The sequence below is a fragment of the Dicentrarchus labrax genome, unplaced genomic scaffold (assembly GCF_905237075.1).
Source record: "Dicentrarchus labrax unplaced genomic scaffold, dlabrax2021, whole genome shotgun sequence".
In the NCBI taxonomy this organism is placed as follows: domain Eukaryota; kingdom Metazoa; phylum Chordata; class Actinopteri; family Moronidae; genus Dicentrarchus; species Dicentrarchus labrax.
In genome coordinates this window covers 1,743,649-1,770,592 of record NW_026136701.1, presented here as the reverse complement: position 1 = coordinate 1,770,592, position 26,944 = coordinate 1,743,649, and the positions used below count along the sequence as shown (strand labels likewise).

General features: G+C 41.2%; 1 protein-coding gene and 1 long non-coding RNA gene across 3 annotated transcripts in view; one reads left to right on the top strand and one right to left on the bottom strand.

The window, feature by feature from the left end:
• The window catches only part of LOC127369678 (cadherin-18-like), a 183,710-nt gene that overhangs the window by 55,020 nt on the left and 101,746 nt on the right, over positions 1-26,944 (top strand). For both annotated transcript variants that reach the window (XM_051411257.1, XM_051411248.1), the window contains exons 3-4: positions 5,794-6,088; positions 13,565-13,684. In XM_051411257.1, coding sequence (XP_051267217.1) covers positions 5,794-6,088; positions 13,565-13,684 — 415 coding nt within the window. The remainder of the gene's footprint in view (positions 1-5,793; positions 6,089-13,564; positions 13,685-26,944) is intronic.
• LOC127370261 (uncharacterized) overlaps positions 1-26,944 on the bottom strand; it is a 273,222-nt gene that overhangs the window by 226,237 nt on the left and 20,041 nt on the right. The window lies entirely within an intron of this gene.

Sequence of the window (26,944 nt, the reverse complement as noted above, 5' to 3'; positions counted from 1 at the left end):
GGCTCTGATTGTTTTGTTTTTTTGTTCAGGCCCGGTGGATTCTTGTAAATGTCATTAGGAGCACAAGGAGCAGCCAGAAGAACCAGATTTTTTTTTTTTCACAGATTGTCTCAGTGAGTGCACAAGAAAACCAGAAGTGACGATGGTAAACATACTACGCCAACGCCAGTATCTTTTTATTATTAGCCATCGTATTTTCCGTTCAGCGAGTAATGACAATAACGATCCTTCTTGACTACTATCAACACTCTCTGATGAAAACAGTGACTGGCGACAGCGTGCTCTGTGTTTACTAGGTCTCGAGTGATCCGTCATTTCCGGTTTCATTTTTTTTGGGCGACAACACTGATTAGCGCCGCCTGCTGTTATGGGGACCTAATACGCCTTGCGCACGCGCAGAACGTACGCTCCAGTTGGCGTCGGTTTGGTGTGTTCGGAGGCACAAGAAGTCGGAGACCGACTCGGGGAGACAGGAGCCGACTGATCAGTCCGACTGCTTTTCTGCCAACGGTCGGCCGTCGGGTTGGTGTGTCCTGGCCTTAACAAATACTATATGTCATAGCTTAGGGAAGTTCCTCAGAAACAAAAATGTACAGCTTGTGTGTTTACCTTTGCACAACTGAGTTCAATGATCAAGACAAAGATATTAATATTTAAACAGTTTGATTCAAACAATTCGGTTAAAACAGCTAAACACAACCCCCCACAGTTCTGATCTCTCTTTCCATGTTCTACATTCCTCCTCTACATTTCACCACAACCAAGTATCAGTGTGCCGCCACAGGACAATGCCTGGGGACCAAGTCCAGTTCTGAGGGCCGTGCTGCTCAAGGGCAAAGAGAGGAGAAAACCCACACAGAAAAGCCTCTTTACACTTTTATTTTGTGGACAGGGTGATGCACTGATGTTACATAAACTGGATAAAGTATATCAAATCAGAGTGAAACCACCTTATCATGTCTCTGCTCTCACGGTTAGTGACGGAGCTTAGTGTAGCATGTCCTGTAAATCCCACCAGAAGGGAATTAACCTGTTTAAATTAATAAGTGTTGCTTCCTTCCCACCCACATGCTTTTTGATTCATATTTCACACCCTCACAAGCCTTTGTTCTTCTAGCTGGAGAGACATGCACAGGGGGAAATACTTTAGCCTCAAAATGTCAGTCGCTGCTCCTTCCTAGCCAGCTGCTGCTTAGGAACACTGTTGTTTCCATGCCGCTGTATTTTTATCCTCCTCCCCTCTTTTCTTTGTCTCATCCTGTCTCCTCTTCTTGTATTAAATGTTTTATTTTGTGCCAGGGAGATGGCTTTTCTTTGTCTTCACACTGCAGCTCTCTTCGTGTTCTTTCTCTCTCTGCAGCTCATTGCGTTGTCTGTTTCTGTTTCATTTTGTGGCGCCTACTGTGTCAAGATTTGCCTCCTGTGACTCTTTGTTCTTTCCAACAGTATTTTGGAAAGCAGGGTGTGAGGAGGCATGCAGGTTCTTAGCTTATCCATCGTGTTCCTCGTGGCCTGAATAATATTCTCTACCTTTGCAAAACAAAGCCATGTGTGAAAACAGAGGAGTTTGTGTCTCTGGGGACATGCACTGCTGAAGGTGTTTTCTTTCTTGAAACGCTGAGTAATTTTGGGGTGAGCTGGGAGTGTAACAGTTTGAGAGATGTGTGACATGATCAAACCCTTCAGAAGATAAAAGAATCTAAGTGCGAAAGGACAAACCACAATGCCACAAATGCTTTATCAATTGTTTTTTAAACGGTTAGACACTGCAGAAAAACACAACGCAATATCAATGTATGCCAATCTCAGACTACATGATTTTAGCCGTGATTTTCAACTCAACGATAGATCAGAGGCAAATCGGTGCTCACCCCCCGTTAGGATGATTGCTCTTCATGAACTGTTCAAAGATGATTAGACACCCAAAAATGTCTAGCAGGCTAAACTTCTGGTCGTGTGAAGGAGCCACGCCACGGGCTACAGCCAATGGGCGCAGACACAGGTAGCCTCTCTTTTCAGCACCAGACAGGAAGCAGAGAACCAGGTAGTTATTTTGGTAAGGGTAAGGATTAGGGTAAGGTCGAAAAAACTCCTCAAATATCGAATTAACAGTGTTATGAGTGTTATAAATTCAGCCTTTATCTGATCTACCAACCAGCACTTATTTTAGTAAGAAATCTTGAAACAGCCTCTCATTCCCCACTGAAAGAGCACAGCTACAACAGAGGCTGAGGTGAAAAAATGTAAAGTTTGTACAGAATACACTATCTTTATGGATTATATTGATGCTGAATTGATGAGTCGACAACTAATGATCTCCAGTTTGAGTGGCGTGTTTTTACGATCACTTAGGAATTGTTCAAATGTGAGTTTGGTGCAGGGAGCTTTTAATTGAACTCAAACTGCTAATATGTATAGTATTTTAACGTTTTGTCACCACTACAGAAACACTAACTAACTGCTAAATGTTGTTTGACGTTGACTGCTGTTAATTTGATTAATGCTTTAATAATGTGTGTATTGATAAACTGTTATGAATGGTGTTATTATTGACTCCAGATGAAACATAGTTTGGAGACAAGACAGACGAAAGATCTTGTAGTGTGTGACCCCGTCACTTTGGAAAGTACCGCCAAAGTATGACATCCAGCCAATGGGGCATGAGTTTAGAAAATACTTGTTAGTTCAGTGGCGCCGAAAGCCCAGTGCCCTGCAGTTTAGAAAAATCAATGTAAATCGACAAAACACAAGTACATTAAAAAACATCTACACCAAGCCGACACAAAGCGTTTAAAACACAAGAAAATGGAGAAACATTGCAAGCAGCACAGACAACATTTTCAAGGGGAAAATGATGAACGTCCCTGGACACAACTGGGACACGGTTGTTGTCCCACAAAAAAAAAAAAATTACATTATTTTGTACCAATGCTACTTGCAGTGTTTCTGTATTTGGTTGTGTTTTGTTTTGACTACTGAAGGAATGGGTCCTCCTGTATTGAGCCATGCGCTTTTTCAGCAATTGTTTTGTCTCTTTGGGTGTACAACCATCTGCCTGTCAGGAATGTCTCCAAAACCGCTTTCTTTTTTTTAATTCTTGCTTTCCACAATTGCGGCTCATAGAAACTACAGTATTGTTAAGGGAAACATTGGTATTTTTTAACCTGAACTTTTTTTTTTTAAGTGACTAACAGGGACAACAATTTAAAAATGTTGTCCAGTATTGAGCAAGAGTTCCAATCAAAGTACATCCATTAAAGGTGCTTGGTTTTGCCACTAGTGCATGTGAGTCCCACAACTAAGGAGAATAACTAAAACTGCATTTTTTTCTCGTCTGAGCTGGACAGTTTTGGTGAGTTTTATTTTGTTTCTGTCCACTTTGAATGAAGCATCAGCACAATAAACAATACATAGGTGAAGCAACTGTATTCACAGGATTTATAGCATCTCTCTCTGGATGATATGGCTTTTGTACAACCCCCAGGTAGCTCACTGACATGTGATTGTAAGCTGGTTTATTATTATGAGTTGTGTGTAAATGTCAATGTGTTTGGTGGGGAAAACTGTTTCGGTGTGATTGTCTTGAAGTTGCATCGTGGGTCCTTGAGTAGTCTAATTTCTGTTACTACCTGTTCGCCAAACGTTTGATCAACATTCTGACTGCCACCCACCAGTGTTTCACACACATTCTTTAAAATGGCACCTTTCATTAAATCCCGTTACTTGACTTTTGTTTGGCAGTGGTGTAATGTGCTGTTTCAGTATTATTGGCTGTGACCTGACCACAGTGGGGTGATGAGGTTTCCAGTGAGATCAGTTTAGTTAATGGTCTTGACGCATTTGTATGCTTAACACCAGCTGAGGTGGTAAAATGAGATGGGTGACTCAGGCACATCCTCTTCTGTCTCCTGGTCTGCTTTGTCACATCTGTACCGCTGAGGTCAAAGTGACCGACTGCAATTATTTGAAATATCAGGCAGATAATGGAATAAAAGACAGCAGCCTACAAGATTATTTACAACTTGTAACTGAAAAGAAAATAACTCTCTTATTCAGAGTGGACTGAGACACCCGGTGGACAACAAAAGATTGTAGAAACTCCTGCTTCTGCCTGGATGTTAATTCCTTGTCACTGCTACCACTGGGCTTTGGACAGAACAATTTCCCATATTGTGTATTGAGGCAGCTTTGGTTTGGATCTCACCAATTATAAAGTATAAGGAATTTAAGGAGTTACATTTATTTATTACTAATTTCATAAAATTGTCTATATGTTTTCTATCCAAATGTTCTCCATTCTGAAGAGGAGGTTATGAATGATTTGCTAGCTTGATGTTAATGGCAGTACTGGATTTGTGTTCATCATAGTAGTCCCTTGAGAAAACGCCAAAAAGGCAGGAGCATTGTTGCCATAGCTCCACAAAGCTTTCCTCCATTCCACAGTTCCACCTAGTAGCACCAACATAATTCTTGTTTCACTTGTTTACCGCCATGTTTACCGTGTGCAGAAGAGCGTTCTGTTCTCCTGTTGGTCAAGGTCACAGAACACATCTTTGAAGTTGTCAAACTATGTGAGAGACATTGTGAGGCTCTGTTCTTGACCACTATGATACACTATATGGGATAAAACAATCAATTTCTTATATTCGCTCCTGTGGCCCTATGTTTAATCTGTATTAAAAAAATTGCCTGTGTCTATAATATTGTGTAGTCTGAACCATTGACAATATATACAGTATAAAGGAGGTCCCGGGCCTGTGAAGAGAAGCCAACACGAATCCTAAACCTGCATTCTATGTAATGGCAAGCAGAGGGCAGCTCCATTGGCTGCAGTAAAAGACCAATAGCATGCAGTCTTACTGAGAAATGAGCCGACTTCTCTCTTGATTTATGAGCTCAGAAAAACAGTTTCCTAATGAGTTTATGGTCTCAATCTCGAGTTTCAGTCTTCTTACATACCACATGATGTTCATTTAGTAAATGACGGTCCCATTTAGAGTAAAATAGACCATAAAGTAGGGTATGCTTTAGGGCGGGGCTACTTTGTGAGTGACAGGTCATTCTCAGTGAGTCCGTCCAGCTCAATGCACCAAACTCAGATCAAACTGTCAAACTAGGCAGTGCTGATCAGATATGAAAGATTCTGTTATTGCACTGATTATCTCTCACCTAAAATCTTTTCACAAACATATTTTAGGGTACTGTTTATCTGAAATATGAGACACTTTGGGTTATGGTAAATGGAAAACAAAGTATCAGTATTTAACAACCTGGAAATGAGACTCAACAATTAACTACCTTTGTCCAGAATGACTGACCCCACCTTTAACCTAGTAGCGTCTGTTTTAATGAAGCCCAGAGCACACACAGCTAGAAGTTTACCACCACACAATAGACTGACTCGTACCCTACAGTGATACAAAAATACTATTTATCAGGGTGTCTCAGTTTCACTTTCTCTGTCACTTATCTTCCTCTCTCGCTTCATCCTTAATCTGCTCTGTGACACATCCCGCTCAGGATAGGCGTCACATTGTAGAACGTGTTCTGTCACACTCGATTTTTTCCATTTATTGAGACGGTAACTTGTTTCAGATACTGGACCTTTTGTACAACCTGTCACACTCCAATCCTCCAGTACTCCTGCTTCTCCTTCCTTGATTGGATAGCCGTGCCTCTCATTGCCTGCTCCTCACCATTAACCAACCACTCATGCTGACACTCTGCATTATATACTTGTGGGACACTTCACCGCTCCCTCCCTGACTAATCTTCTCCTTTTCACATCTCCAGCTCCACTCCAACTCTGACAAGGGTGACGGCTCTGTGAGATACATCCTGTCTGGAGAGGGGGCCGGGTCCATCTTCATCATTGACGAGACATCGGGTGACATCCATGCAGCCAAGAGCCTGGACCGAGAGAGGAAGTCCCAGTATGTCCTACACGCAAGGGCCATTGATTGGCGGACGAACCGCTCGCTGGAAGCAGAGTCGGAGTTCATCATCAAGGTTCAGGATGTCAATGACAACGCTCCAACCTTCCCTGACGGACCATTCTCAGCAACTGTGCCTGAGATGTCTGATATTGGTAAGCCAGGAGCTTTGCAAACCTTTTTTTAATAACAGACATCAACTTAATCTGAACACTAACTAACTAACTAACTAATAACATATAGGCCTCTATCTTAACGATCTGAAACGCAAGTATCAAACGCAAAACGCAAGTAGCTTTGTGGGCAGATCTCGCAAATCTAGAATGGGTTGGTCTGAAGTAGCTACATTACTCATAGATGTGGTTTGGGCGTAACGTGCAATAAACCAATCAGAGCGTCATCTCACATTCCCTTTAAAAGCAGGCACGCTTGTTCCATGGCGGATTGCTATTATGATGGCAGATTTGCCAGGTGCACGCCAGGAGCGGTTCACAGCCGAGGAGACCGATGTTCTCGTCAGGGCCGTAAAAGATTGAGAAGTGGCATTGTATGGGGATGGGAGAAACCCACCCAAATTAGCTTTGGTTAAACAGGCGTGGGAGGAAATTGCCACAATTGTTTCTACGGCTGGCATCCCCAGGACATCATACCAGTGCCACAAGCGCTACAACGACGTCAGAAGACGGGGGAAGTCCAAGCTTCCTGGCAACAATCGGACACGCCGTATAACTGGAGGTGGATCTGCCTCTACTCAGGACCGGACACCAGCAGAGGACATCGCTGTGTCCATTTTGGGGCTTGGAAATTGGCACCCAACCCAATACACTAGCTGTCCAACCCCAAGGTACACTTACAAATCAAATTCACATACATAGAGATTTCTCATGAAAATCTTTTTAATCATTATTGACATGAAATAAATGTAACACTGCCATACAATAAATCAAAACAATGTAACGCAGCTTTGCAGGAAGAAGACCCTGGCCTTGGGAGCAGTACGCACGGGCCGAGCAGTGTGCAAGGGCCAGCTGAGGAGCGCAAACACCAAGGTGCAGAGGATCCAGACCCACTACATGCCGTGGCAGCATCGTCAGACCGGAGGACCACCCGTTCCTGCAGCTCCAGCAAACCGAGTTTGACATGCTGGAGCGGGAGCTGTCTGGGAGTATTAATGCCCGTCTTGACCGGGTGGTGATGTTGCTGTGGCCTCTCAGGCGCATCCCCTCAAGCCTGGAGAGGATTGCTGCAGCCATGGAGCGTGGGCCTCCAAACGCACCACCTGCTCCTGTTGTGCCCCTTCCTCCTCCCCCCACTCCATCTCCATCCACCCACTCCACCAGGACCACATCGCGCATTGCCACTCCCGGACCCTCACGTGTCCAATCCCGCCATAACGCGCGTTGCATGCCTATCAGAGGGAAAAATAGTTAGTTCTTCTGTTTAAATCTTTTCAAATTTAAATTTTCCGTTTGTATTTATTTATTTTTTTGTTCATTTACAGTTTGCTATTGATTTTTCTGTTTGACAAAATGTAAATAAAGAAATGTCACAAAGACATACTTCCCGATGTTTTGGGATCACTCTCTCTGAATCACGAGTTTATGAATGCATGGTGATATTTTTGCAATGTAGTCTAGCATTAGACCGAGATTACTTTTTGATTGCTTTGCTCACTATAGATGATGCAGCTCTTCTGTCAAATAAGCTCTCCTCTCCCATGCTGCTGCTGGGTATTTGGGTTAAATGGCATCGGCACATGCAGTTCAACATCACGTCTCCTGAAGTCCTTTAATATTTCCTCATTTATGTCATCAACAATCCGTCATTACTACAATTAGCCTGAATATTTTGGGTTACTGTGTACGCTAGATTTATGCCTATTTTTTCACATCTTCATGGACACCACAATGATTTCCCTCGTGTGGTAATATTTTTCCTTGTAATTATGTATGTTATAAAAATGGGAACTGCTTCCTTGTAGATGAGAGAAGCACGTTGTGCACACGCTACATTATGGCCAAGCATGCGCCCTTAAAATAGCATCTGAATAAGCGCCACTGACTTTAGACTAGGTTTTTCCTGGTCTGTTGCGGAATTGTTTTTTGAAACGGCAAAATAGCACCAGGGAACTTTTGCGCCAGAACACGCCTCCTCTTTTTGCTGAACCGCCCCTGGGAGCGTAAGTTCATTCCCTCATTTAAGGACGTGCATCTGTGGAGGGAAATGTGCGTCGAATGCAAAATGCGTCTGTCTGTCTGTCTGTCTCTCTCTCTCACCCCAACTGGTCGAGACAGACGACCACCCACCTAGAGCCGAAGGATCTGTCCTAGGTTTCTGCCTTTTAACAGGCAGTTTTTCCTTGCCCTTGTCGCAATGCTCTATTAGAAAAGTGTCCTGAGATAACTTCTGTTATGAATTGGCGCTATACAAATAAAATTGAATTGAATTGAATTGAAAATAGGAATTATACAAGTGCCAGTGTACAAAGTCAATTGCGCTTGAGTGCAAGATAGAGCCCATAGAATGGCTTAGTTAACGTAAGTAGCTTTTAACTGGTTATGAAACTGGTTTATCTCAGTTTATGACCTTCATAAACAAACAAGACCATCAGCAAGAAGATTGACTGTTTCTGAGTTATTCTGCCACTGGTCGGATTCAGTTAGATTCTTCAGGAAATCAGACGAAACAAGGTGGTAGAAACACTTTTTTTCTGATTTTGTCAGAATCAACACAAAAACATATTTGAAAAACCTTTTAATTTTTATTAAAAGACAATCACTATAGCACAGATCAAATACATACAAGTTTCAAAAAAGCTTAAACATAATACTTTTATAAACTGATACTGACAGAGTACTGTCAGTGCTCTAAGCCAAATGGGCACAGTATCTATTACTGTGGTGGAGACTTTGACAACCATAGTTGCTAATTCAACAGGATACACAGTATCAGTGTTACACAACGATGGCATGCAAGAGTACATTGCCCATGCAGGGACAGAGAATGGATTGTGCACACGCAAGGACTACTTTTGCTCATGCAAAGTAGCTGTCTTTGGTTTGCAGATTTGTCATTATATATATGCATTTCATACTTGTCTACAGTTGCCGCTAAGGACAAAACACATACAGGAGCAAAAGCGCAAAGATGTGCTCCAAATCAAAAAATGCTACAAACAAAAATAAACAAACAAAAAAGCTGTGTGAAGTGAAAAAACATTTTTATTATCTAACAATTTTAGAAGTACAGTACTAAAACATACAGAACTGAAAACACAAAAATGAAGAAGTTCTCCAATCCCAAATACTGAAAAGACAAACACAAGAGAAATACGCTCATAAAAAGAACTGCTAATGCCAAAACATACAAAAAAACACAAGGGAACATATTCTATGTCCAACATGTCTTCACCCAAAACTGATTACTAGAGGCTATCTGATGATTGGGAAATGATTCCCAGTGTTTCTCCTACCATAGAGATAAGTAGGCCACTCCCATTAATTCCCACCATCAATCAAGCTACATGGCTTTGTAAAAGCAGACAGCCAACAGGACAGAAAGAGCAGTTGGACTTTAACAACATTCACTCATTTCACTGTCTGTGTTTACGTCTTACTTCTCAGTTCCTGTTTTTGTCTGTCTGTATTGATCATTATCTCTCCCACTGTCTGGCTCTCCCCCTCCATTTGAGTCTCTTTCATATCTCTCAATGGTTCCATCTCTTTATTTGCTCTTCATCCCTCCCACTCTGCTCCTCATCACCTGTACCTCCCATCTCTCTCTCTGAACGCAGAACGTCCGCTCCAGTCGGCGTCGGTTTGGTGTGTTCGGCACTTTTTTGACCGACTCGGGGGCGGGAGCCGACCGATCAGTCAATCTAGGTGGCGCTATCACTATGTGTTCAGGGCGGGACTCTTATCAGACGTGAAGATTCGTTGCAACCCCCAACATGAAAATTTCACGTAAATCGTCTCAAAAACGCCACGCCGCGCTTACTAAGTAGGTGGCACGATCACTATGTCTGAATATTGTCATGTAGAGTTCCATTGAGATTGGATCATATACACTGAAGTTGTGAGGACGTGTTCAGGGTGGGACTGTATACTGAAGATATGAGTATTATCTGTTTGATGGCCAATGGGTGGAATTTGACACGTCGTCATTGGCATGTGGTTAAACGTACAGTCACAAATAGCACAACTTTTGATCACCAATATATCTAGATTGCAATGATCAAATTTGGAGTCAATCTGATAAAATCTGTAGGAGGAGTTAGTTATAACAGAAGCCCTTAAATGCCGGAAATGGCATAACAGTTTGACATTCGATTCAACCTGGCCAACTTTGAGGGAAAGCCACGGATACGCCCTTTAACGTAGAGTCTCAAATAGCACAACTTTTAATCAGCACCATTTTTTGACTGTACTGACTAATTTTGAAGTAGATCCGATAAATTCCCTAGGAGGAGTTTGTTCAAATACAACACGAAAAATTACAGAAAATGACCAAAAAAATCAAAATGGCCAACTTTGACAGCACACCACGGACATGCCCTTCAACGTACATGCACAAATAGCACAACTTTTAATCAGAACCATTTTTTGACTGTACTCACAAATTTTGAAGCAGATCCGATGAATTCCCTAGGAGGAGTTCGCTCAAATACAATGCAAAAAGTTTGCTGAAATTGAAATTTTAACTCAAAATGGCCGACTTCCTGTGGGATTTGGGGTATGGGTCCAAGACGCTTTTTTGTGCGTCCCGGCATTTTAAACGTGCCTACCGAGTTTCGTACATATTGGTGAAACGTGGCGCCGGGGCTGCTTTTTTAAAATCCTGTAGGGGGCGCTACAAACATGACAAACAGGATTTTTGGTATTTGAGCTACAGGCACAACTGTGATGTGCCCTGTGAATTTCATATTCATAACAATTACGGTCTCTGCACAGTGATTTACCATGCCACCACAGCGCCACCTGGTGGCGGATTGTTGACACATTTATTAGCGAGCCTCAGGGAGCCATGGGCAAGCATCGTACCAAGTTTCATTTAAATCACACGTGCCGTTGTGGAGATATAAACTTCTTCATTTTAAAGAGCGCCACCTTGTGGAAATGGCCTGAAATTGTGCACGATGTCTAAGGAAGACATGGGGAACTATGGACCCAAGCTTGGTGTCAATCGGACATACCAATGTGGAGAAATCGTCCACTTCCTTTTTTGACGAAAAATCAACAGGAAGTGCTAATTTTATAACGTGCTTATTGCATGCTACGTGAAAAATTTTGTGCGAATTGGACTAAGCACGTAGGAGTAACACAAAAAAGTAGTTTATGGACATTTCGCGCTCTAGAAAAAAAAAATCTAGGCGGAAATGGGCGTGGCCTATATGGGGAGATTCAGCTCCATTCAACGAACACGTGGATATACGCGTGGTTTTTTGAATGTGCGACAAACGATGTGGGAGTTATTAGCTTAAGAAACATTTCTTGACAATAGCGCCACCTAGTGGCCAACCCAAAATTGACGCATAGAATACCGAATTTTTCGCCAGGCCTGACATGTGTGCCGCCTTTCATGAGTTTTTGAGCATGTTGCGGGGGCCAAATATGCGATTGAACGCGCAGAAAAATAATAATTCCTTGGATTACAATAGGGTCTTGCACTTTCAGTGCTCGATCCCTAACAAGGCGCTTCTATATTTCTTAGAAAACTATTTATAGAACGTTATTTCATACATCAGTTCCTACATTTATTGTTCATTAGAAAACTGATATTGGCACTTTAATCGGATGATACTCAAAATATAAATATGTACATTAACCCTACTCAACCCTACGTTTTAGTTAAGGGGATATCTCAAAGTTAAAAATTGTCTCATGATCATGTTACTAGGTCCAATAAAATGACAACAATAACAAAATTGTTGGTAACTTACAAAAAGAAATATAGTGAGTAAAAATGTTTTTAAACACTGCAGGAACCTTAATTTAACATGAACTTAACATTCTACGCTGTCACTGAAGAATGAATGCACTGCAGGTCTGCCATGATGAATGAGATGGATGAAAGCTTTGGCTTCTCCTGTCTGCTGCTACATGGTCAGGCTAATGGGCTGTGGCTCTTTACAAGACCACTGCTGACAACACACACTGTGTTTTACTGCAGCTCATAGTGCGCATTTAGGGGGGAGTTTGCAGTGTCACATTTGTATAGAAACAAGATATTTCCATACTGCTAAAGAAAACAGATTGTGGCTTGGTTTTCATTTCAGATTCAAATCGAGGCTAGTGCAGTGACAGTAACATTATGTTATGTGTTTGGGCTTGCTAGTGATTTAATGTGTTTGGAAGGACTGTTGCTAGAATTAATATTAAGACCAGAACCACATTTAAAAACTGCAGTTGATTTAATTAACGCTATCATTTTATGTCAAGAAGTGAAAATACAGATTTGGACATTTAACAAACATTTAACAAACATTTAACAAACAAAATAACTACGTTATCTTCACTGAGGCTCCTGTAGCTAACAACTGTTATTATGTGCTAGCATTACACGAACAATGAAAAACAGCATCAATTGTTAAAAATCCTTCCAGTGACTTCCTCTGCCGTCTCTCCACAGACAGTTGGTACAATCCCTCTTTCAGGAACAGTCTTTCAGCCAGTCCAGTGTTGTACTGACCGAGGTTGTGAAAACAGTCCGACACAAAGTGGTTCACACACGTTCCGTTTTTCCCGCCGGATATTGCCGTCAAAAACCAAAATAAATCCACTGTGTTCATACATATATAAATTAGTGTTGGGCTGTGCAGCCAATGACTGAACAGTTTGCCTGCTGAAGCCTTTGCCCAGACATTGGGCTGGCAGGCTGCAGGCTGGGCTCGTTTGCTTGCTCTTTTATAGGGACAATGGTGGAGCTCAGCTAGACAACAAGGAAGTAAACGTCATTAACGGGGAAAAATCTGAACAGACTGCTTTATCTCCTGTATTTTGACTAAGAGCAGCCCACAAAAACACGACTGAGTCCTATTTTTTCACACTTTGTCTGCTGATAGGCCCTCCAGAGTCCCAAATGTACATAATCAAATGATTAAAAAGTTGGTTTTGCATAATATGCAGTTGATTTTCTACTTTTACGGTGTTTATGTTTAGGGCAGCAACAAGTGAAATCAGATACAAACTAAGGGGTTCTATGGCTCAGGAGGTAGAACAGGTCGTTCACTAATTGGAAGGTTGGCGATTAAATCCCCGCTTCTGCAGCATGTCAAAGTGTCCTTGAGCAAGATAGCCAAGTTGCTCCCGATGCTGTGCATTGGTTCATGAATGAGTTCTGTTTGTGATGGCCTTTGAGTGGTCAGAACAGTACAGTGTTTATATTGGATTTCATTTAGCTGTAACTGCCAGTGATGACATCTTTGCAGCTTCTTTGTGGACAGTTTGTTGGCACTTGGTAGTTGTTTTCACCAAGTAGGAGATATTGTCACTGTCAGAAATTCCCAGTAAGAGATCTCAGTTAAATAAAGGTTAAAATAAAAAAATAAAAACACTTCCTCTCTTTATTTGTTTATTGTGATCAATGCTTTATCACCATCTGATCAGTTATTATTGGTTCCCTCCTCTCTACAGGAACATCCGTTTTCCAGGTGACAGCCTCAGACGCAGATGACCCGACCTATGGGAACAGTGCCAAGATAGTTTACAGCATCCTGGAGGGACAGCCCTACTTCTCTGTCGACCCAAAGACAGGTAAAACTGCTTCTGTGTTCAAGACGTTTTAAGTGCTGCCCAGGGAAGGTTCAAACAGAGAGGTACCTGGTGATCAACTAGCACAAGCAGTGCTGTAAACAAGCTAATGATGCCAAAAGCAGAGGAAAGCACTTTTTTTCTTTTACTTTGTTGTGTGAATCCATTAAGTGTTTAGGAAAACTGTAATAAAGGAGCTTTCCAGGTAGTGTTTAATGACGCAGGCGGTGAGTTGGTGTGAATTGCTTTCAGCAGTGAAGCAGAATCTTTTAGGGGACGAGTGTCAAACGACAGCCTCCACCTGCGCCAATATTTTTGGTGAAAGAGCAGGTTCACAGCAGGTCGTTTACTTTGTACAGCTCAATAAAATTTCAGGACACCTGCTGGTATTTGTTTACTTGTCATACTTTTCCTCAGGAAATACGCACAATTATTTTACAGGGCACGCTGCTGGAGGTTGTTTTACTTGCCCAAAACCCAAACCACATAAGTTCAGCATACAGTAATATACAGAGCAATGCTGGAATGGAATTCACTTTCGTGTCATATTACACAACAAATTATATTGTTTGGAAAGAAAACCATGTAAAGTCATAATTAGGGCTGGGTAAAAAAATCGATTTATACAATTTTGGATCGATTTCATTTAAATTTTGTAATATCGATTCATAGGGCATGATAACGATTTTTTCCCCATTAAGGTATTTTTTTCCCCCCATGAAGTTAACCCCAGTAGTCTCATGCATGATGATGCAGCAGTGTGTTTACGTCAGGTTGATGTTCAAGCGCACAAACGTGCATACACAAAATGACCGACACAGGTAAACCCCCGCTCAGCAAGCCATCCCAACTAAAGTCTGACGTCTGGAACCATTTCAGATTTAAAACAACAAAGGACAAAGAGCTGGATAAAACCAAAGTGGTTTTCAAGATCTGCCAAGCGGAGCTCAGTTATTGTTGAAATACTACAAACCTCAGAAAACACTGGACAGGGTATCACACTACGCTAACGTTAGCTTCCGACAACAAGCCGTCCGGGGCAAAACGAAAGAAACTGAGGGAATCACTGCGGGTGATATTGTCACTGCAAAAAGGAGCTGCCTAACCCCAAATCATGTCAATGAGCTCCTTTTCCTGCACAAGAATCTCACAATTAGTGAGAAGTGAGAACAAAGTCACAATAACAGGACTTGACTTTAGACAGTTTACGTTTACTTTTAGTTTAGTTACCATTATTATTATTATTTTTGCACTTTAATAAATAATGCCTTAATGCAATTTGCCGTGATGGAATGTTGTAGTTCAAGTACACTTTCACTTGCAATTCCTTTCTAATTTCAAAATTGCACTTTTGAGACTTGAGAGAGTTTTGTTTACAGCTCAAGTTTAAACTGTCCAATTTACAAGTTTGTACTTAAAACCTGTTGTTTAAGGTGAAGAGAAAAAATAAAGTACATTTGTATTATGTAACACAGTTGAGGCATTTTCATTATTTAAGAGCAGATTGAATTGATTTGAATTGAATTGAATCAAATTATTTACGATTTAGGAAATTGGCCCCGATACCCAGCCCTAGTCATAATAAATTTCTCACAACAAAGAAAAAAGTGTTATTAACCACCCTGCCAAATTTAGTAGTATATGACCTAGTATATGAGTATATGAAATTAGGTTTTAAAAATGGGAAAAAATAAGCTGGGAGCGATGACGCCACGTCCACCTGCCGCGGAAGTGGAGGGAGGGGGGCTGGGGGTTCCGCCACTCTCAACTGTCAAATACTGTAACAGTGCGAAAATGGATGCTAAGAGCTTCATTTGATTCACTCAGCCCTACATGTTTAAGCCACCAGAGCCAGAATCTGACCCAGAGTCAGAGGACACTGACCTGCCCCTGTATCAACCTCGACCCTCTCAGCCTTCTACAGAATGGTAATGTTTTTACTCTTATTTATGCTAGTTAGCAATATGTATTACTGACAAACATAACCTAGCCAGTCAGGCTATCAATAAATAACAGACACAAATATATTTGGAAGTTTAAAATTGTATTTATCTGTATAGTCACAGCTCAGCCTAGCAGCCATCCGATGCACTCCACCATGTAAACATGTATTTCAATGACACATTAATTCATCTATTTATATTTCTGTTTTGTGAGTAACATAAAGGGACTACAGCTAGCTTTGTGTCATACAACTAGTGTGGGAAATGAGCACTATAGACAAATGCTGGTGAAATATTATACTGGCTGGTATCAGAATATTAATCAGAATTGTATCATTTTGTTGCATATTTTCAAATATAAATACAACCTCCGCAATTATCAATATTAATGTGACCACACTAGACTCCACATACCTACAGATCTGTGATCATTGCAACAATAAGCTGTAAATTGTTCAGCTAACTTTACTGTACATATATGACAAATAGAAAACTTAAATTGTTGACAGTATCTGTAGTCCAACTGACATAACCTGTACTTTTACAGGTGCACCTGTGGAGAATGCAGGATGATGCCAACTGAGAAGGAAAATGTCTGCTGCAAGGAGCTCAATGCTGTATGTAAAGAAAAACAAATGTATCTTCCACAATGACCATTACGAGTACACAATCTCTAGCACTAAAACACCTTCCAACACACTTCAACAGGTTCAGAATAGATGTGAAGAGCTTCCTAAAGAGGCACAGTGCATTACTATTCGTCCAGGCCTTGAGCCAGTCTGCCTGAACCCCTACTCCCTGCAGAATGCCCTGAACATTTACCAGGCAGACCATGGGCCACTGGAGTTGAAGGAAAGAGCTGTGTAAGTTAGACGGTACATTTATTTTATTGATTTGGAATATGTAGAAATTACATTTCTGTTGATCAAATGGCCTGTCTTTCAAAACAAGGTAAGGTTTAGGAATCAGAACCAGGTCACACAGTTTGCAGCTATAACTATAACAGGATCAATGCCCACTGAAACCAATTTGCTTTTAATATTTAGACAAACACAGTGTAATGATGTTACACTAATAATAAAGAGTCTCTGTGCTAATAATAAGCAGCTTGCATTCATGTGGTGTTATTATATTTAAACAAAGGAGACCAGCTATTTCCCTCAATCACAATCAATGAACACCACAATTTGCTAAAGCACTTAGCAGTACATAACTTGGTGTTAAAGATATTTCAGTAAATATAACTGAACACATACAATAGCAATGTAAATGTTAACCGGGCTTTGCTACAGTAGTTAGATAATAAATGATTATTGACAAAAAGACTGTATTTGGCTAACGTAAGGTCAGTGACATTAGATCATAAACCATAAAATAAAGGGGATCCACGCGGACAAGCTGTGTTTGTCTTCTCTTTGTAGTTGTCCACAAGCCCATTTAAATTTGGGTAATTGGAGTGGAATTACAGTTACTTTTACTTTTTACAACACTGAAAATGACACAAGCGAACAATAGGTGAGCAGTCATTCAGTGCATTTGCACAAATATGCAGCTACATTTTCTGAAAGAATAACTTCTGTCCATGTCCTGGTCCATCCATATAGACAGAATGATTTGAGTCAGACTGCAGGTTGTTAATGAATCAAGCTGTCATCTCCTGGCATCCTGTTCTGTAAGACATGGCCAAAATAGAGAGAATATAAATCAATTAGGTTATTATAGTATGCTGTGTTTAATGAATCACATTACTTTTTTGTCATTACAGGTGTGCTCACTACTTGCCCTATAGATGTTTTGTTTCCTGGTGCTGGGGATACCTGAGAAAGCACAACCGGGTTGTCATCCCTTCTTGTGTTGTGCAGGAGTACCCTGATTAATATATGTGGAGTACATTTTCCAATTTGAAGACTTTATGTAAATAGTTATGTTTTATTGTAATGTTCTGGAAAGTATTACACTTGTAATAAATCATTTTTTGAGTAATGACATTTGTATCACAACTTTTTGAAATGGAAGATGGTGGGGCTCTGGTGCAGAAATAATGTTATGAAAAATCAAATAATGTTGAGGAATAGATTGTTCCTTTGATGTCAGATTAATAAAGATCTATAACAAGCAAAGTTAACTTACTGTTCACTGCTGGTGTCAACCAATTCAGACATGCTGGGGAGGTAGCTGGAGTCATCAGGATCTGCAAAACTTGAACAGATTTCAGAGGGAAAGTCAAAGAGAGGACACTTTGTTGGTGTCTGTAATTTAAAAAGCTATATTATGCGCACCTTAAATCTCTCAGTTTACACCAGACATTCACAGAGACTTAAAAAAACTCTCAATATACCTGTATTCATTCTGTTGCTTAGAGTGGTTTTAGACCAAGAGTTCCTTTTCCCCAGAAAGTGGCCTGTCTGACATCCAACCTTTCTTGTGACTTTCTGTATGTGTCACATTGGCACTCTTATGTCAGGTGAATATGATGTGCATGCCTGGGCATCTCAGGAGTGCCACAGTCCTGCATTTATAATTTTTGAGCTCTGCAGTAACTATCATATCTGGCAGTGACTGGGGTCTGCTGGGTGGGGCTGGGAGAGTGGGTGGCAGGGTTCTCTCTGTTGTTTTGCTGGGAGCAAAAGCACTCTCTGGGAGGATGTGTTTCTTCAGAGGGAACATCCCTGTCCATCTGAACCCTGCCTGAGCGTTTTTTACTGTGGCAGCCTTCTTCCACGCCCGGCTGAAAACAGAGAAAAACTCAGACTTTGGCAGCTTCTGCCCTGCCATCAGCCTGGTCCACTTCCGTCCCTCTTGGTCCCAGTGGTGCTTCAGGCTCCAGAACAGGGCCTGGTCTGCTGGCTGAAGAGCGTGAGTGGTGTGGGGAGGGTAGCACAAGATGGGGACGTGTTCCTTCAGCATTAAAGGCTGACAGGCAGGTGGTGGTTTTGCCCTTCTCACCTGAGCATACCTCCATGCATGGTTGGCCAATCTGACCAACCACCTTAGTTGATGGGAATTGGTCTTGGAGACCAGACTCATCGCAGTTCCAGAGGCGAGATGGAATACCCTTAAGGCCAAGTGTACAGAGCAAGTTATCATACTCCTAAAACCACTGGCTGACCACTTGCTTGTTGAGGCCTGCGGCCCTTGCAGCTGACAGGACTTCAGGCTTCTGCATCCCAAGCCCTGGGTTACACTTCATGAAGTTCTGAAACCAGTAGTACCCTGCACGACCAGCTGCTGGACATCTCGCTTGGTGAGAGGGAACCACCTCTCCGCCATGGTCTTCAATAATGCACCTAGCTCCTTCTCTGCTGCCTCGGGAAGGTACTGTTTCCTTCCTGAAACATGGTCAGAGCAAACAATCTTGCCATTCACCCGTCTTTGCAGCGTGGCCCGTGGAAGATTCCACGCCCTCCAAAGGAAGCGCACACTTACTCCTTTCTCAAGTGCCTCCTTGTACTCTTCCGTTGCTCCCCGCATTCTCTCCTCTAACCACTGGTTGTACTTTCCTCTTTCTCTTCTTTGCTCCTCCTCTCCTCTCTCTTGTTTTCTCCTGCTCTTGTCTCCTCTCCATTCCTTTCTCCCCCTCTCCTTTTGTCTCTCTTCCTGTCTCCTCCTCTCCTCTCCTTAATGTTCTTTCTTGTTTGCCATAATCTGGGCAAATCATACTTTCATGTTATTTATATACATGTTACATACATACATATAAGCTACCACTAGCCTATTACTTCTAGGTTAGGCCTACATCATGCCTCTTTCACCTTTCAACAAACATGAAACCAACCCAGCCAACGGCAGCACCCACCTGCCACCGTCTCCTCCTCACAGTTTTCCTCAGCAGTCTGGAAGTGAGGCTTTGCCCCGCCCACCATAGACCAATTAAATCAATTGTTTTGTATCAAGTACAGTTGTAGCAACAATTTGAAATTATTTGCTTATTATTATTAGAATTTAAAGAGCTAGGAGGCTCAAACCTTAAATGGCTCATTTTACCTGATGGCTCATTTTAGCTGATATCACCCTAATCATTCTTGTGTGGACCAAAATAGTATAATACAAATGATTATTCTTAACTAAAATGACAAAAATGGCATAAAAACACATTGATTCTAATACGGGTAATTTTTGACCCAATTATGGAAGAGTGTAGGGTCCAGTCACTCATGCATCATGCATTCAAAATCAAAATTATATTAATTTTGATTTTAATTATATAATTACTGAGCTGTTTTTCACATCCAGGAAAGATGCATTTGCGAGATACTTACATACTTTCGCTAGCTAGCAAAGGCTGTGGCCTTGATAAATGATGAAAAACATGATAATACGCAGTAAAGAAACGGTTGTAAGAAAACAGTTGTAATAACTTGACACCGAGCAGGAGAGCCACCGACGCTAGTGCACAGTACGTTTTTATACTGCTACAGCGCTGGTGGCTCCAGTGCATCATCGAGCCCTACTTTTAGCCCCGTCCCCAAGAAATTCTGAACCATAAACCAGTAAAAAGAGAAACTCCACAGTTCAGTCTTTTATAATGTTTTCAATTACTATTTTATAACACATATAATTTGTTGAGAGTGAATTTACTTTACACAGACTTTAAAAGGAAACTAAGTGATTAATAAGTACTCTTTGGTGTGAGAGGGGTCCATGGGCAATCAAGGTGAAATGGTGATATTTATCTGTTGAATCCTTAGGATATTTGTTTGTTATGATACATACATATTTTATTGTGTGCGTATGTCTGTGTTTGTCTATGGAGTGTGTCAGTTGTTATTGTTTTATTTACAGTATATGTGCATTATGATGTTTTGTGTCAGTGTATTGTGATGAGTAATGTGAGTGTATATTTGTATAGAGTTGTAACCATGTGTCGACCCCAGGAAGAATAGCGACATAAATATATATCTGATTTTACATTAGTTAAAGTTCCTGAACTTGGAGAGACAGTGATACCTGTTGAGGGCATTTGGTTATTAATCTTGTCTCTAATAGAATGGCAAAAAAATACACTCTAGCCAGCAGTGGCAGCGCTGAACTCTATTAAGATTCCCCACCATCTTATGAGTTTGTATTTTTAACATTCTTCCATAATAAATTCACGAGTGGATCTGTGACAAAAATTTAAAAATTCCCATCAAGATAGCAATTCAGCACAGGGAAAGTCTAAAACTTGTAACTTAGAGTATATTTAAGATTTTTATATTCCTTAAAAGACTGGATTTGCATATGTCATACCTGCTGCTTTGCCACTTCTACTCACCTCAAATTTAATTATATGCTGTGCAGTCTCACAGGACACACAGGATGGGATAGCACTGGGAAGCACTGCACATCTTTTAATTAAAGATGGGATTTGTATCTTTTCTATAATAGCCTTTGAACTTTACTTTGTCAAAATGATTTGTGACAACGCATCAGTGGACTAAGTGCATTGTAAATCAAGTGGCTGCTGCTGTTGACAAGTCAGAGCAGACAGAATTCAGAAAAGAGGCTCAGTATGACAAAAAGCCATATTCCTCCCTAGCACTGCTCTTTGTCCCCGTATCTCTCTTTTTTCCTTTCACCCCCCTTCTCTCTGTGTCTCTCCGTAACAAAAGCTCTCCCAGACATGATACTGTCCATTAAAGACACAAGAGAAAGGGCCCTTGTAGAGACAGTGTACAGAGAATATCAAAGTGTCTTCAGTGAGAGTGCTTTTCAAAGCATATTCCACTCAATGTGAATAGAATTAACTGGAGACAGAACAGAGCTTTCAGCACATGAGCTGCTGTTTGTGTGTGTGTGTGTGTGTGTGTGTGTGTGTGTGTGTGTGTGTGTGTGTGTGTCTCAGTGTTCATGTGTGTGTTTCCTGAATGCAAAGACAGTTTCACAATGAGACAGCTTTGAACTGAATGTGGTTATTTTGAGTTTCACACAATTTCATTTGTAACATAGCACTTATTGTGTGTCCAATTGAGTAGAACAGATATGTCTGTTTACCTCTTCTAGCATAATAGAATGTGATAATGCTTAGCATCTGCCAGTAGCTCTTTCAAACTTGCAGAATTTTTCTTTTAATCTGTTTTATTTTTCCGCTTTTTTGCTTAAACATCTTTGAATGATGTCTGATTAGATTTGATTTTAAAGGGCTAAGCCAAAATGGTCAGGATATTTTGACTTTGGCAAAAGATGCACATTCAGATGCTGTGGCAAAAATAGCCCTACAGTCGTTGGAAAAGGAAGCGTAGGGTTTGGATTAAAGAACTGCAGACGTTGAGAGACTGGCTGGACCAGCCCACCACGGCGGGTGCTGTGGTTGCCCCAGGAAGAGAGGAAGAGAGCCAGGCCTAACTTGGACTTGGAAAGGTGTCCGGTCTGGAAGAAAATGGATTTAGGCTGGCCAAACAACCAGAAATCAGAGAATGTTGACTGTGTCCACATCTATACAGAGACCTGCTCCATCAACATCCCAGATCCTCGACGGGCAGACTGTGACGAGAGGAGGTGTTTACATTGATGATGCTTGGTGCTCAAATGCAGTCAAAGTGGATGGACACTATTTCTTTTTGAAGATTAAACCATATAATTACTATGTTGTTGATGCAAATTCAAAAGATACACTGCAGAATTGTTTCCTTGGTGTATATATATATATATATATACATAAATGAGCATGAAGGGACTGCAAACTTTCATTACGTTGTGCAACCTTGTGTTGTATAATATATATATATTTCCTTGATCATTCAAAGCACAAACTGATAGTGATATATTTTGATAACTATAGTTGCACTGAGGCTTAAAGGAGAAATCTACCTCTGCATCCATTTCCTCAATATATCATGAAGGAGTATCATGCATGCACTCCCTGTGGACTTTAAAGGTTGCTCTGTAGAGTTTTAAGTTTCCTCCTTCACAGAAGATGGCATTTACAAAAGAAGAATCAAAAACAGAGAAAGTTCTCAAACCACTCCTGCAGGGTAATTAACTTTTCTGCTGTCACTATTTTCAGAAAAACATACTTTTACAGCTTTTATTTCAGTCCCCCCACACAAACCTTGTGGACATGTAGGTTTGTTAATTTGTACACAATAGAGTGCCTACCTTCTGTTAAGTCAATTAGTTGCTGACCCGGGTGTTGACGTATGAACACACAGACAAAGGGGTTAAACACAAGTTTAGTAACATTCTCTACTTGGTGCACTGCAGGCTTTTAATGTTCTTCAAAGTTCTTGTGAATCTTGTGTTGGCCTTTTGGGTGTGCATCTGCCAAGCATTTGCGCTTCCAGTGCCCTGAGAGGACACTGCGATGGAGTATGACATCAAATGCGGTCACTATAGTAAAGCAAAACCTGGAGAACACCAGACCAAAACTGATCACAGAATCCACTGGGAAGCAATCCAAGTCAGTGGACAGCTGGAAAATATCAGGGGCACCATTAAGGTTTTTAGAAAATTAAACAGCACCAGACCATCAGCATTGTTCAGAGGGGTATACTTTGTTTTAATTCAAATTTCCAGATGGCTTTCCAATGGCTGCAATGGCCACTCCTGCATGGAAGAGGGAGCTAGCATGTAAACATCAAAGGGTGTGCACACTGCTGCACATGACACGCAGACTGGCATTGATATCATGCTGAGCCCTCCTGTCCCAGTCTGATAAACAAACCCAAAGGAGAAAGACTTCCAGGTGGCAGTCAACCAGCAGACAGGGAGTCAGTGGGGCAGATAACGGCAGCCAGAGCAGCACAAAGACTGGAACGCTAAGGATATGAGGCAACATAGAGAATTTGGCAGAAAGAATGCAGGCTCCACCTGTGTAACAGAACATCAAAACACACACTGTGCTTACTGACCATAGTGAAAGAGGATTTGGAGTCAGCATTACTCAACTCAACTTTGTCAGAAGAAGATTAGCATCCATGCAGGCAACAGTACCAGAGAGTGGAGCTAGTCAGATTCTGGTGCTGCTAGAGTAAAATCATTCTCAACATCCTAGACCTTGTGGGTCAGGGTAAAAGATGTTCCATTTATGTTAGCACCAGATGTAAAGATGTAGCAGGCAGTGTCTGGATCCTCTGTTGCTAGGCTGGAAAAGGATAACACACCCACTCGTTGCATTAATTGAATTTTCAATTTCAATTCAATTCAATTTTATTTGTATAGCACCAAATCATAACAGAAGTTATCTCAGGACACTTTTCAAATAAAGCAGGTCTAGACCGAACTCCTTATAACATTATTTACAGAGACCCAACAGTACCACCATGAGCAAGACCTTGGCGACAGCGGCAAGAAAAACTTCCTTTTATGAGGCAGAAACTTCGGACAGACCCTTCGGCTCTAGGTGGGTGGCCATCTGCCTCGACCAGTTGGGGTGAGAGAGAGAGACAGAGACAGAGAGCGAGAGAGAGAATGGGGTAAAGACAGAAGGGCAGAGACAGAGACAATTAAATGGAGACTGTAACCTTTACCACTTGCTTCCTTGACCCTATCCCCTCAAGTAATCATCCTACGCATAAAAAACAACAGTGGACCCCTCAGATGTAAAAAATACAAATATGTATATCTTTCTTTCTAGCACACTAGAACATGCTGTCTGCTCAGCTCTCACAGAACAACCTTCTGAACCCCACCAATCTGGTTTCAAAGGAAGCCACTCAACTGAGATGTCCCTCCTTGAAATGTCTGAAACGCTCCATGCTGCTAGAGCAAATCCCCTTCATCTGTCCTCATTCCTGTACCAGTTTTCACCATTTTACACAGTTAACCACCAGATCTTCCTATCCACCCTTAAAGTATTGGGTGTATCATGCTCTGCACTCTCTATTTGCATCCTAATTGATGTGTCGCTCCTGCCAGGTGACATGGAAAGGATGGTGTCTGAACCATGCAGTGTTACAACAGGTATTTCACAAGGCTCCTCAAGGATTACTGAAACTCCCTTGTTGCTGGAGTCCCTGTGTCTGCCATCAGACCTTTGCAACTAATGTTTCTGAACTCATCAATTTTATGCTGCCCACCTGGTATTCAACCATCCCAAGTTTCCCTAAGTCACTGTGCTGGCTCCCTGTTGCTGTTTGCATCCATTTCAAAATTCTAGGGCTGGCCTACAGGGCAGTAAAGAGAAGTATGCTTTCTTACCTTCAAGCCAAACCCTATGCTTTGTCCTAACTGTTGTTCTCCTCTGCCTCTGGACATTTAGCCATCCCATTACTTGGAGGACCCTGTGTGGGCTCATCTTAGTAAAGGCTCCTCTCTGTTCTGGTGCCATAGTAGTGGAATGAGCTCCTCTCTGATGTCAGAACAGCAGAGTCATGGGCATGCCCAGTTAATTATTTATTTAAAATGGATGCAGTCCCACCTTTGAATGCCTTTAGTTTAAGTTGCTTTGGACAAAAGTGTAAAAAGTCACAATTGCTCAATTCAATGGGTGCTAATGTCAGCAAACTTCAGGTAGAATTACTGTATAATTAAATTGAAACTAAATCAGTTTATTGACTTTACAACTCTTTTCTACTTGTGGTACTGTTACTCTATTTTTAACATTCACCACTACCCCGTAATTGCCACTTGTGGCTGCAGTGGCCACTGTTTAGCAAATGTTACACAGGCTCCCTCTAAACCTTTTAGAATGTGTCATGTAGTGTGTACTACATTACAGCTTGGTTATAGCAATGTTAATTTTTCTGGCAGTAAAAGAAAGTGGTTACAAATAGTACAGTGTGTTTTTGATTGTCTTTGGGGTGGGAAAGACAGGTCTTTCTGGATAGGTCCAGTGTGTACCATTTATGAAGATCTCTCTATCTATCTATCCATAGGTATGTTTTCATTAGCGTATAATCCCTGAATATAGGAATCATTGTGTTTTCGTTACCTTAGAATGAGCCTTTTATATCTACAGATGTTGTGGATTGCTTGCTATGGAGTCCGATCTGTTGAACTTCCATATATCTACAGTAGCTCACAATGGACAAGCCAGACACTGGCTGTAGATGAGGTATTCCGAGTTAGGGTTAGTTTTGCAGTCAGTGCAGTTTGTGCTACAGACTTCACAGCCCGTTCTCATTCCCAGGCAGTCAAAAAAAAGATGTGAGCAGTGTTTAGTTAGTTGCAATCAACACTGGTCTTTTAAATTGATGCCAGCTTCTGATTGGTCAGAACCGATGTACAGATAAGATACTAGTATTTAAAGGCTATTTATTTATTTGTATAACCTTAGGCATTTTTATTTGCCTACTTTTTCCTAGTGTATAGATGAGAATTGCTGTGGAATTACATTGTTGTTCTGTTTATGACACAGTCAAATGTTTGGGACAGTATGCAATTAATCTGCAATTATGCTATTAGTTTTTAAACATCTCTGAGCAAATTTGTGGCTGTACCATTGTACAGCAATCTGTCCACTCCCCTGACTTGAATATGTCACAAAATGGGTCCCATGCACAGGATGACATGATGCATCAACCTTAAGTAATGCAATAGAAATCGCTCAAATTTTCACATAGGACATTTTGACATGTGTCAGTAGGGACAGCGCAGATGTAAATAATAATAACAACATGAATGATGGCTGAATTCCATTTTGCTGCTTCAGTTTCAGGGTCAGGTGTAGTAAATACTGGCTCACTGCCACTGTCATGGCTTACTGGGACACTTGCAAAGAGAAAAAGAAAGGGCCATTCTTCATTCATTAATTAATTCTTTATTGTCACAAAATGCTAATAAACGGCCTCAATTTGGAGCTCTGTAAGTTATTTATCTCTAGCTGTTTTCTTGGCTTCCAAGTAGCTTGTCCTCATTTAGTCTTTATTTCTGCAACAAAACATTTATTTTCATTATTTCTGCCAGAAGTAGCAAATTGTGATAATTTGTAGAAAATATTTTTAGAATGATACCAGTATTGATAGAACACTAAAGATATCCATCTCTGAGCCTATAGAGCCTGGCATAACTTCAGTAAACAAGAGCTGCAAAGATTGAAGTGTTTGTTGATGTTCTGGAGACCTGAATCATAGTCTGAATTCATCATGGCAGCTGTGCCTGAAATGTCTCATCTATATTTCATTAGTCATCCACAGGGTGGATAGGATACAGCACCAGGCAGCACAATGCACCCAGAAATGCAAGGTTCATGGGTGTTTTTAAGAGTGTTAAACTAATTTAGGCTGGATATTTCCCCCAGTGGGATGTTGGTTCATAAAAACCTCAAACTGAATTGGCACAGCACCAGCTGTCCTCCCTTCTCTCAGCACAAACACACCTTCTCTCTTCTACTTTGTTTTCTAATGCACCATTTCTCCAATCTCCTTCTGCTCTTCCCTTGCCCTCCTCCCATTATTCTCTT